Source organism: Ornithodoros turicata, chromosome 10 (genome assembly GCF_037126465.1).
Source record: "Ornithodoros turicata isolate Travis chromosome 10, ASM3712646v1, whole genome shotgun sequence".
Classification (NCBI taxonomy): domain Eukaryota; kingdom Metazoa; phylum Arthropoda; class Arachnida; order Ixodida; family Argasidae; genus Ornithodoros; species Ornithodoros turicata.
Window position 1 is genome coordinate 20,053,525 of NC_088210.1, and position 11,915 is coordinate 20,065,439.

At 44.7% G+C, this 11,915-nt stretch overlaps 1 protein-coding gene across 1 annotated transcript in view; it reads left to right on the forward strand.

The window, feature by feature from the left end:
• The window catches only part of LOC135369757 (mucin-2-like), a 4,835-nt gene extending 1,834 nt beyond the window's left edge, over window positions 1-3,001 (forward strand). Inside the window, exons 2-3 of the mRNA XM_064603273.1 lie at window positions 15-1,718; window positions 2,864-3,001. Coding sequence (XP_064459343.1) covers window positions 15-1,718; window positions 2,864-2,949 — 1,790 coding nt within the window. The 3' untranslated portion in view covers window positions 2,950-3,001. The remainder of the gene's footprint in view (window positions 1-14; window positions 1,719-2,863) is intronic.
• Window positions 3,002-11,915: the final 8,914 nt, after the last annotated feature.

Genomic DNA, 11,915 nt, shown 5'->3' on the forward strand with positions numbered 1-11,915 from the left:
GACAGGACAAGAACCTCAAACACCCACACTGAAGGCACCCGGGAAGGAAGAGGGAACCACACCTCCAACACTTCCACCACACGTAGCAGAGGAAAGTCAAGCAACAGGGACAGGTTCTTCCACGGCAGTCCCCTCTGTATCAACAAAAGCACAGAAAGAAGTAGGTCGTGAAAAAACAACTACAGCTCCTCACACGAAGGGAACTCCAACAAACAAAACGACAGGACAAGAACCTCAAACACCCACACTGAAGGCACCCGGGAAGGAAGAAGGAACCACACCTCCAACACTTCCACCACACGTAACAGAGGAAAGTCAAGCAACAGGGACAGGTTCTTCCACGGCAGTACCCTCTGTATCAACAAAAGCACAGAAAGAAGTAGGTCGTGAAAAATCAACTACAGCTCCTCACACGAAGGGAACTCCAACAAACAAAACGATAGGACAAGAACCTCAAACACCCACACTGAAGCCACCCGGGAAGGAAGAAGGAACCACACCTCCAACACTTCCACCACACGTAACAGAGGAAAGTCAAGCAACAGGGACAGGTTCTTCCACGGCAGTACCCTCTGTATCAACAAAAGCACAGAAAGAAGTAGGTCGTGAAAAAACAACTACAGCTCCTCACACGAAGGGAACTCCAACAAACAAAACGACAGGACAAGAACCTCAAACACCCACACTGAAGGCACCCGGGAAGGAAGAAGGAACCACACCTCCAACACTTCCACCACACGTAACAGAGGAAAGTCAAGCAACAGGGACAGGTTCTTCCACGGCAGTACCCTCTGTATCAACAAAAGCACAGAAAGAAGTAGGTCGTGAAAAATCAACTACAGCTCCTCACACGAAGGGAACTCCAACAAACAAAACGATAGGACAAGAACCTCAAACACCCACACTGAAGCCACCCGGGAAGGAAGAAGGAACCACAGCTACAATACCCCAAGAACGACACAAAAGGAAGAGATTACGAAGAAGCTGTGGTACGTCATGCGAACATAAAATCAGGAGACGACGCGAGACAAAAATCACGATTACTGTGGTGGAGGAAGAAACATATAAAAGGGGATCGATATCGCGTACAAACAATTCAGCTTCACGATTTGAGAACGAAACGGTGAGTTCCCGAGAGAAAATGTGGAACGCAGAAGAAAATTCCGTTAACTCCTCAAATAACGAAGTTCATGATGATGCTAGTAATCACGCGAAACATGGCGATGTCGAACAATCCAATGGCAGCGATACCGAAATATCGGAGGATGATCAGCTGACTAATAGCACACACAATGGGACCGACATGCAACGATCTGTGCCCTGCAGAAAAGATGTCCGCATTTCAGTCGCCGTCAACATCGAATCCAAAATTGAGGAAGAAGATAACATGACGGGTATAACTCAGCATCGAGACAACGCCACGTTCATTTCGCCGGCTTTTCAGAGTAATCGCACGCATGAAATTTACCTCAGAAAGCTTAACAGGCGCCAGAAAAGAGCACGCAGAGTTCTCCATAAGCATTTGAGGATTAACGACACTGAAATCTTAATCACTTATGGAGGCCTCCAAGAAGGAGACAACGGGACACAGCATCACCACAGCCGTGGCAAAAAGAATGGAAAGATTTCTTCAGCCGAGGATGATGAAGGTGCTAGTGAAGAAACCAGCGAGAGCGAGGATCCTGGTGAAGATGTTGGCAGCCTCTACGTGAAATTCAGTAAGCAAACACCGTGTCCATTACAAGATCATCACTCCGCAGGGGTTCTGACCATGTAGATCATGTGCTTCAGACAGGAGCACATTGCGCCGGATGCACCTGTCTATAGTCTGCTCCGGACTATCGCTATATCGATAGCTATCGCTGTCGATCGCTATATCCGGATCCACCTTGAAAGGTGCCTAACGTGCATCACCGGGCACGTATCTGGTACCCGGAGCCTCTGGTGTGTCTTGTACCCGGAGGTGGAGCCTCTCTCTTATCACCGGCCAGAAATGTCCGTGCAGAATGTAATTTCGTGACCAGAGTCGCTTATTCGCATAGAAAAGATCAACTCATCATCATATAATGTAATGAAGGGTATCTAAAGGTCCCTAGGACGACGGTTCACGGCTGTAATTTATGCGCTAGCTATCGTAATACAACAAGTGTCATAGTCGTTTTTTCGGCAGTAGAATTCATCATCACATGTGTTAGGTAAATCTCTGTGATACATATTCTCATATCATGACAACTACATCACCGTCAACGTTGAATGTTTTGTCATGTTGCACCTAGCCCTACTGCTCACTGATAAGCCTTTGATACATTTATAACGTGTACGATATTTTAAAAACGCTATTGGTTATTTGAAGGGCGGTCGCTTAGTTCTACGTTAGCTCAGAGTAACTTAGATAATTTTTGAAAACTCTCTTACCTAATTTAACATAGTTTTACTTTCTTAAGTTGATGATTCTACGTTTTTCACTCGTTCGTTCGTTGTTCAACGCTTTTGCGCCATAAAACGTCAACTCATCGTCATCAACAAAGGTCTGTGTCAACAAACCACACACACACATACGCACAATGACCGTGGCATTCGGCATATTGTCGTTATGCATATTATCGCTGTTCTATTTGTATTTAAAGGGAAGACCCACAGGAGGACTGCGGAGACTTGTTCTTTCAGTGTCCCTTTCTGTGTTAGATACTTTTGCATCGTAGAACCCCAATTCATCATCACTGGTCGTTGAGGGCTTTATTACATCGCACTGCACCTCTCGTAGTGACTGGTACTACCCTATCTTGTGTGTTCACCTCGTATTTTTACTACAATTGCTCTCTCCTTCTTTTGCGTCAATTGTAATATCGCGCATTTTTTCCAGTTACAAAATGGATTGAAATAGCCATTAGCAGAGCCCAGGCCCATTGGAATGCCGGTGCAAGCGAACGCAATGCTACGAGTACGTAGAGCTCAGCCGACGGATTCTGTGTATTTCAAAATAAATCTATATGGAGGATTTTGTGAAGCGTATCGTCCTGCCAAACAAGAATGAGTGAACACAAAGAAAGGCGTGCATAATCGCATGTTTACTGTAGGATGTGTTCGTATATGGGAAGTCCGAGGGTAGAGATTGGACGAATCCAGAATTTTTCCAATCCGAAGCCAATGATGGTTCTGCGAATCCACGAATCTTACGAATCTCGAATCTTTCAAATCCTTTCTTTAAAAAAAAAAGCCTAAGAAGCCAGGGGGAAAACACTTCTATTGTAAATTGTTTTGAAGCAGAATTTGATATCTTAGTTTAATGAGAAACAAATTAAATAATAGCTCACTTTCTGGAGCAAACCTACACGGGTACTTCTTCCTAAATGTAATTTATTTAACATGTTGCTCATCGCCTGCAGGAAATACGCAAACTCTCCAGTCTGAATTCTTTCCGTGAAACTACGAAACAATCAAAAGCAAAACCATGTTACGTTAGACTTGCATCTAATGAGAGTTCCTGCATGAACTCTTAGAGTCCAGAGCAATGTAAACAAACAAACAAGAAAACACCCAGCGACCAATCTGGCTTTCGGTGGACTCCGGAGGCACCAATTTTAAAAAAGAAACAAACAAACGTGTTTGGTGGATCCGAAAGATACGGACTGTAGCTGTCAATACGCAAAAAAAAAAAAAAAAAAAAAAAACTGAATCATCATTATCGCAAGATTCGATTCGCCGTTTTGGGCATTTGGATTCGGATTCCCGAATCTCGAATCCCTGCTGATAAGATTCGAGGATTAGCGGATTCGGTTGGCCCATCCGTAGTATGTATCTATAGTAGGTGACCGTTACTTTCTAAGAATCATCGGAAATATGGGAGGGGGGGGGGATACGTTTATTGAAGAAAAAAAAGAACAAAGGGAGGGAGAGAGGGGGAAGGGGGTCGACTTCCTTGTCTATGCTAGCAGACGACGCACGCTACGGGTGCTGGAGGTGGGTGACTCTGGGAACATCTTTAGAAAGCGGTAAAGCGCGACTGTCTATTTCCGTGTGTGTACATAAACTAATTTACCGACGGTAAGCACGCACGTAATGTAACATGCAGTATAACGGATGCAACAAGCAAACTTCAAGCGTGCGTCACGTGTGTAAGCAGCAATTTTCAGCTGCAGCTGAAAATAAAAAAATGTGCTAAAATAAAAATGTCACAAAATCGCTTTTGATGTTGTGGGTTTGATATTCTTCCATACATTCATATGTAGGAGAAGTACGCAACATTACCGTCGCTGTGCCAATACCTGGCATTGTAGTCGCTCGCCGAGGCCCACCAGCAAGGAGTCGAACGAACCCGCCCCTGAACCGAAAAGCGTCATAAGCCGTTATTTTGAGCCGAACCGGAAGTGAACCGTACTGAACCGAAATTATTGGCGCCATCTTGGAGCTCAACCGGAACTGAACCGTTAAAAAGACCAGTTCAAATAACGGTATCTTATAACGGTAACGGTAAATAACGGTAACTTATCCGAATTACCGTTTGTGGGAGAAATTTAAATGATGATACGCAGAGTGCGGCTGATGTATGCCAACGTCTTTCATATGTGTTAAACTTCAGGAGACAAAAACAGGCGTTGTAGCGTCACAAAGGAGCGTGGCAAAGTACGATGCACAAAGGACAAAATGCATTGCCACAATCACTTAGTCCATTTCTGGACTAAATACGTTGGGTTAAATGAACGTGACACAAAGTGAGGACTGCATTCCACGCTTTGTCCTCACAGTCACATAATCCATGTGCACGAATGAAAACAGTTTGTATTAAACCGCGAACCGTGATATATCGAGTAAGATAAAACCTTGTGGCATGCATAAGACGCAATCTGCCAAGGAACAAACACTATTTCTTACTTTGTGAGCAAAAAAATCATTATATCGCCTTGTTCCATCAAATTCACAAAGAGCACATATTTACGTAGATTGTTGCACTCAGAGGACCATTTGAGAAGTTTAGTACCTATTTGGGAGGGAAGTAAATTTCGCGGTTAGAGGACTGAAGAGGGGAGTAACCGCAATCGAAGAAATTATAGTCAGTGGCAACTTAAGTACTACAATTGGGACTGCCCGCTCTTCCGTGGAAGGCTCCTGCGATTGGTTACTAGCCTTTGCACGACGCCCCCGCTCAGCGATGTAGTGTCGGCTCTCCATCTCTCCAACCAGTCCCCACTTGGCCGCGCCGCACTACATTCGCGCGCGCGGAGCGATCTTTGTGTGGGGGCGGGGCCCAGCTTATTCTCTCTCTCTTTTTTTTCTCTCTCTCTCTCTCCTTTCTTAGTTTGCGATTCGCATAAAAATGAAAAATACGTGGAAAGACTATCTCAGTTATTCTTTCCCCGCAATCAGAGGCTCTGCCCCCAATGTGGGGCCAACGGTAGTTATCTTCATGGACGCTTCGCTATACGTCCTGGAAGCGAAGTCCAATGGTGCGAAAATGAATTATACGACTGAAGCGCCCGTGATACCAAACTATATGTACACTCGAAAACATTATATTCTATGTACAGCCAAAGAGATTCAGCTACGTTTCTTCCTTAATAGCTTTCACAGGGCTTTCAGTGGTGGGTCGCTCACCCTGACGGGAGGACATCATGGTCCACGTGACCTTCTGACGCCCTTCGCTCAAACGTCGCCTATCTGTGCACTGCTGACGATGGCTATAGAGAATGCCTGCTTACTCGTCGCCATGACGTAACAATTAAGAGTGAGCCAATGAGGATCGTGTTTTCATCGGCCGTGCCCAATCAATCACGAACGTGCTTTCAGCGGTCGTGGCCATGAAGACGAACCACCGTCGTCTGCGAGATGTGATTGAATGTCCTCGCGTATTAAATGAAGAAAACTTGGAAATAAAGCGCAAAAAGATCCCAATCTTTCTCAAAACCGATTTTCAGGAAAGCGACTTGCACTTTTTGTCACGGGTTCCAGGTGAGCTGAAATCATTTGCGGGTTCTTGAATTCGCAGAACGGTGAATCGCAGTAGCAGACGGATTCTGACTCTTAATCGAAGGAGGGAGAGGAGGCAATGAACTGGCCTTGTCTCTTTCTACGTGGCGTTGGCCCAACAAAGCCAAAACAGCTGTCCAGTGCTGGTATGGTGGCGTTCAGCACATATAAACACATTTTCTACGTGCAGCCAAAGACTTTCAGCTACTTTTCTTCCTTATTATATGTAGTTATGTATACACGAAATTATATATATCAACAAAAATGCTGCAGCGCGATACACACAATACACGTATACCGCGGCTAATGTCGCTTACAGCGACATTCCGATGGAAGCAAGCTCATATATTATTGAACCGGATCGTGAACCGAACCGTTTAGAATCAGCCGGTTTCAATAGCTAGAGTTGCCGTCCGGAGCTGAACCGAAATGAACCCTTATGGTCGAACCCAAACAGAACCGATAATATTTTCGGTTCGACTCTCTGCGCAGGGTCATACGTATCACCTTCGCTACTTGGTTTAATGATTCTAAACAAAAAATTTTTGCTCCATGCATTCCTTTTGCCGTTCATCAAAGCGTTATCCCCCCCCCCCCATTTTGACTGTTAAGATCGTGCGCAACCAGGCAGAGGTGTGCGCGAATAACATTTTTAACGGATAATCCTTATGGATAGCTAGCTTATACCGATGGCTAGCCCTTCCAGTATCGTGCGCAACCAGATAGAGGTGTGCGCGAATAACAGTGACAAAGGATAGCCATTATGGATAGGTACCTTATACCAACGATAGCCCCTTCCATTTCCAGCCATTCTCCCCTTGGCAATCTCAAATTCCCCACCGGTTGAGATCTCCTAGTTTAAAGGGGCACTAAAATGCAAAAGCAACTTGCTCTTAAAAGAAAGTCCGTGTTTCAACTAGTATGACGCAAGCAAAATTAGTTCACAGAGCGCTACCGTTTAGAAGAAAAACGCAATGAAAACAGAGCCGTCTTTGGCGGCAACGAATGGTATCCCCAGGAGGCAAATATTGGCGGCATCCAATGAGACAGCAGGAGAAGCGCGCGAATACCTGTCGTGCGCATGTAGATTTGGAACGGGTCCGATCGTAGTTTTCCGTATATGCGCGTCACGAAGTGCACTGCAGCATTTTTCAATACCGATTCTCTGAATTGTAGCCCACAATAGTTCTCGCGAATGTTCCACTGACAACATTTATCTCCACATCCTTCGGACTGCGACGCCAGTCCGCTTCGCAACGCGCACTATGTTTTTCACCGGGACTGCTCCATGGCGTGGCACGCGCAGTATGGGCTAGAAACACCGGTGCACGAGCTGAAACCACGACCTACTAGATTATAACGACCACGTCACAATCAGAAAACCCTATGAGGAGCCTGTCCGCACGATCCGCCAGGGGCGCTACTGATCGGAACAACACGATTGGACGATGGAAATTTGAATTCTGAACGCGCAGAAGCGTGTGTACGGTTACCATAGCAGACGACAGCCATAGCCCCTATGAAAACGCGTAGAATGATGATGATAATCAACCTCAGAATGTAACATCTGTGGAACGTCCACCGCTTGTACAGAAATATTAAGGTAAGCTGAAGTACAAAGTATTGCAGAAGTTGAGGAAGCAATAACTGGGACGATGAGAAGCGCCACCGCTACCTTCCAAAAATGCGGCGCATAGAAGGGGTGCGCCTGACATGGTCGTTATAATCTAGTAGGTCGTGGCTGAAACGACGTTCACTGCTTAGCGCCGAAGCAAGAAAGAGTCCGGTATAATTTCCATTGTAGCTCGGTAACAGTTTTGAATTATGATAACAAGTACGAAATTAACACAGCGTGTAACGTAATTTGAAGTGAACTTGGTTTTGTTTGTATTTTAGTGCCCCTTTAAATTATCTCGTGAGAACACCGTTCCCTTACCAAGCGTAAAACTTCATCCGTGTGTCCGGGTATATGCTGTCAAACAAAAAAAGAGGAAATATCGTCGCGTGGTCCCCTCACGTGTGGGTAGCCTAAACGGCCAAACAGGTCACCTTATGCTCAAGCTTTCTCCCCCGGAATATTCTACGCTCTATAAAAACGTGCACGTCGCGCGTCTGCGGCATGAAAACAGCATTGTGCACGTAACCCATATCACGTTGGCCGACGCGTCCGTTTGCTCCTTGAAACACTGAAACGTCTAGCCTATATACGAAAGCAGCACTGAGCGCACGATGCTGAACCCAAGAGCAGTATGCCGCCATATCAGGAAGGGAAACCGCAATGGAGTCACAATAGAATAGAGTGTTTATCGCTGAAATTCCGCGCTGTGATCGCGGTGGCTTCCGCGTAAGCTATCACCGCACGCGCGTCTGTCATAAGCGTGCAACACGTATGCCCACGACGACATCGAGTACGTACGACTTCAATAATAGCAAATAAGCGAGAGAAATAACCTGAGGAAATGACATCATGAATAAAGCACACATCATGAAATATAAACGTTTGTACTCACGTCATTTCTTAACCAATCGCTTCACTCGACTCATTATCATCTGTGTTATTTCCCGAATGGCGGTTGAATAGGCCTTGATAAGGAGAGCGACTGCTTTGCTATGTTGGATTCGTGGGTTCTCTGAAAAGTCGGGTCACGTGATGACTAGCCAATGCAAACGAGAAACACAGCAACAAACAAGTATGTACACGTGAAAAAACATAGGTATATACAGACAACGGAAAGTGGATAAAGAAATATACCGAACACTTACCAGCAACTTAGAGTAACCTCCAAATTTTATTGCTGCTGAACGCACGATTAGCACAGAAGAAGCACAGTAACAAACAAATACACGTGAAAAAGTACCAGCCAGCCAGAGCGATCTAACGATAGACAACCAATAACTGAAAATGGATAAAGCACAAACACTGCACACTTATTCGCTACTAGAGCTCCCTGTAAAAATTAATGCTGCTGAACGCTGAGTTAGCACACATGATAACCGACCGATGCACACAGGAAGCACAGTAGCAAACAGATACACGTGAAAAAGTACCAGCCAGCCAGAGCAATCTACGATAGGCAAACAGATAACTGAAAATGGATAAAGCAAATACTGCACACTTACCAGCTACTGAGAGCAGCCTGTAAAAATTAATGCTGCTGAACGCAGAGTTAGCACACATGATAACCGACCGATGCACACAAGAAGCACAGTAACAAACAGATACACGTGAAAAAGTACCAGCCAGCCAGAGCAATATACGATATGCAAACATATAACTGAAAGTGGATAAAGCAAATACTGCACACTTACCAGCTACTAGAACTCCCTGTAAACATTAATACTGCTGAACGCACGGTTAGCACACATGACAACCGACCGATGCACACAAGCACAGTAACATACAAATACACGTGAAAAAGTACCAGCCAGCCAGAGCGATCTAACGATAGACAACCAATAACTGAAAATGGATAAAGCACAAACACTGCACACTTATTCGCTACTAGAGCTCCCTGTAAAAATTAATGCTGCTGAACGCTGAGTTAGCACACATGATAACCGACCGATGCACACAAGAAGCACAGTAGCAAACAGATACACGTGAAAAAGTACCAGCCAGCCAGAGCAATCTACGATAGGCAAACAGATAACTGAAAATGGATAAAGCAAATACTGCACACTTACCAGCTACTGAGAGCAGCCTGTAAAAATTAATGCTGCTGAACGCAGAGTTAGCACACATGATAACCGACCGATGCACACAAGAAGCACAGTAACAAACAGATACACGTGAAAAAGTACCAGCCAGCCAGAGCAATATACGATATGCAAACATATAACTGAAAGTGGATAAAGCAAATACTGCACACTTACCAGCTACTAGAACTCCCTGTAAACATTAATACTGCTGAACGCACGGTTAGCACACATGACAACCGACCGATGCACACAAGCACAGTAACATACAAATACACGTGAAAAAGTACCAGCCAGCCAGAGCGATCTAACGATAGACAACCAATAACTGAAAATGGATAAAGCACAAACACTGCACACTTATTCGCTACTAGAGCTCCCTGTAAAAATTAATGCTGCTGAACGCTGAGTTAGCACACATGATAACCGACCGATGCACACAAGAAGCACAGTAGCAAACAGATACACGTGAAAAAGTACCAGCCAGCCAGAGCAATCTACGATAGGCAAACAGATAACTGAAAATGGATAAAGCAAATACTGCACACTTACCAGCTACTGAGAGCAGCCTGTAAAAATTAATGCTGCTGAACGCAGAGTTAGCACACATGATAACCGACCGATGCACACAAGAAGCACAGTAACAAACAGATACACGTGAAAAAGTACCAGCCAGCCAGAGCAATATACGATATGCAAACATATAACTGAAAGTGGATAAAGCAAATACTGCACACTTACCAGCTACTAGAACTCCCTGTAAACATTAATACTGCTGAACGCACGGTTAGCACACATGACAACCGACCGATGCACACAGCACAGTAACATACAAATACACGTGAAAAAGTACCAGCCAGCCAGAGCGATCTAACGATAGACAACCAATAACTGAAAATGGATAAAGCACAAACACTGCACACTTATTCGCTACTAGAGCTCCCTGTAAAAATTAATGCTGCTGAACGCTGAGTTAGCACACATGATAACCGACCGATGCACACAAGAAGCACAGTAGCAAACAGATACACGTGAAAAAGTACCAGCCAGCCAGAGCAATCTACGATAGGCAGACAGATAACTGAATATGGATAAAGCAAATACTGCACACTTACCAGCTACTGAGAGCAGCCTGTAAAAATTAATGCTGCTGAACGCAGAGTTAGCACACATGATAACCGACCGATGCACACAAGAAGCACAGTAACAAACAGATACACGTGAAAAAGTACCAGCCAGCCAGAGCAATATACGATATGCAAACATATAACTGAAAGTGGATAAAGCAAATACTGCACACTTACCAGCTACTAGAACTCCCTGTAAACATTAATACTGCTGAACGCACGGTTAGCACACATGACAACCGACCGATGCACACAAGCACAGTAACATACAAATACACGTGAAAAAGTACCAGCCAGCCAGAGCGATCTAACGATAGACAACCAATAACTGAAAATGGATAAAGCACAAACACTGCACACTTATTCGCTACTAGAGCTCCCTGTAAAAATTAATGCTGCTGAACGCTGAGTTAGCACACATGATAACCGACCGATGCACACAAGAAGCACAGTAGCAAACAGATACACGTGAAAAAGTACCAGCCAGCCAGAGCAATCTACGATAGGCAAACAGATAACTGAATATGGATAAAGCAAATACTGCACACTTACCAGCTACTGAGAGCAGCCTGTAAAAATTAATGCTGCTGAACGCAGAGTTAGCACACATGATAACCAACCGATGCACACAAGAAGCACAGTAACAAACAGATACACGTGAAAAAGTACCAGCCAGCCAGAGCAATCTACGATATGCAAACAGATAACTGAAAGTGGATAAAGCAAATACTGCACACTTACCAGCTACTAGAACTCCCTGTAAACATTAATACTGCTGAACGCACGGTTAGCACACATGACAACCGACCGATGCACACAAGCACAGTAACATACAAATACACGTGAAAAAGTACCAGCAAGCCAGAGCGATCTAACGATAGACAACCAATAACTGAAAATGGATAAAGCACAAACACTGCACACTTATTCGCTACTAGAGCTCCCTGTAAAAATTAATGCTGCTGAACGCTGAGTTAGCACACATGATAACCGACCGATGCACACAAGAAGCACAGTAGCAAACAGATACACGTGAAAAAGTACCAGCCAGCCAGAGCAATCTACGATAGGCAAACAGATAACTGAAAATGGATAAAGCAAATACTGCACACTTACCAGCTACTGAGA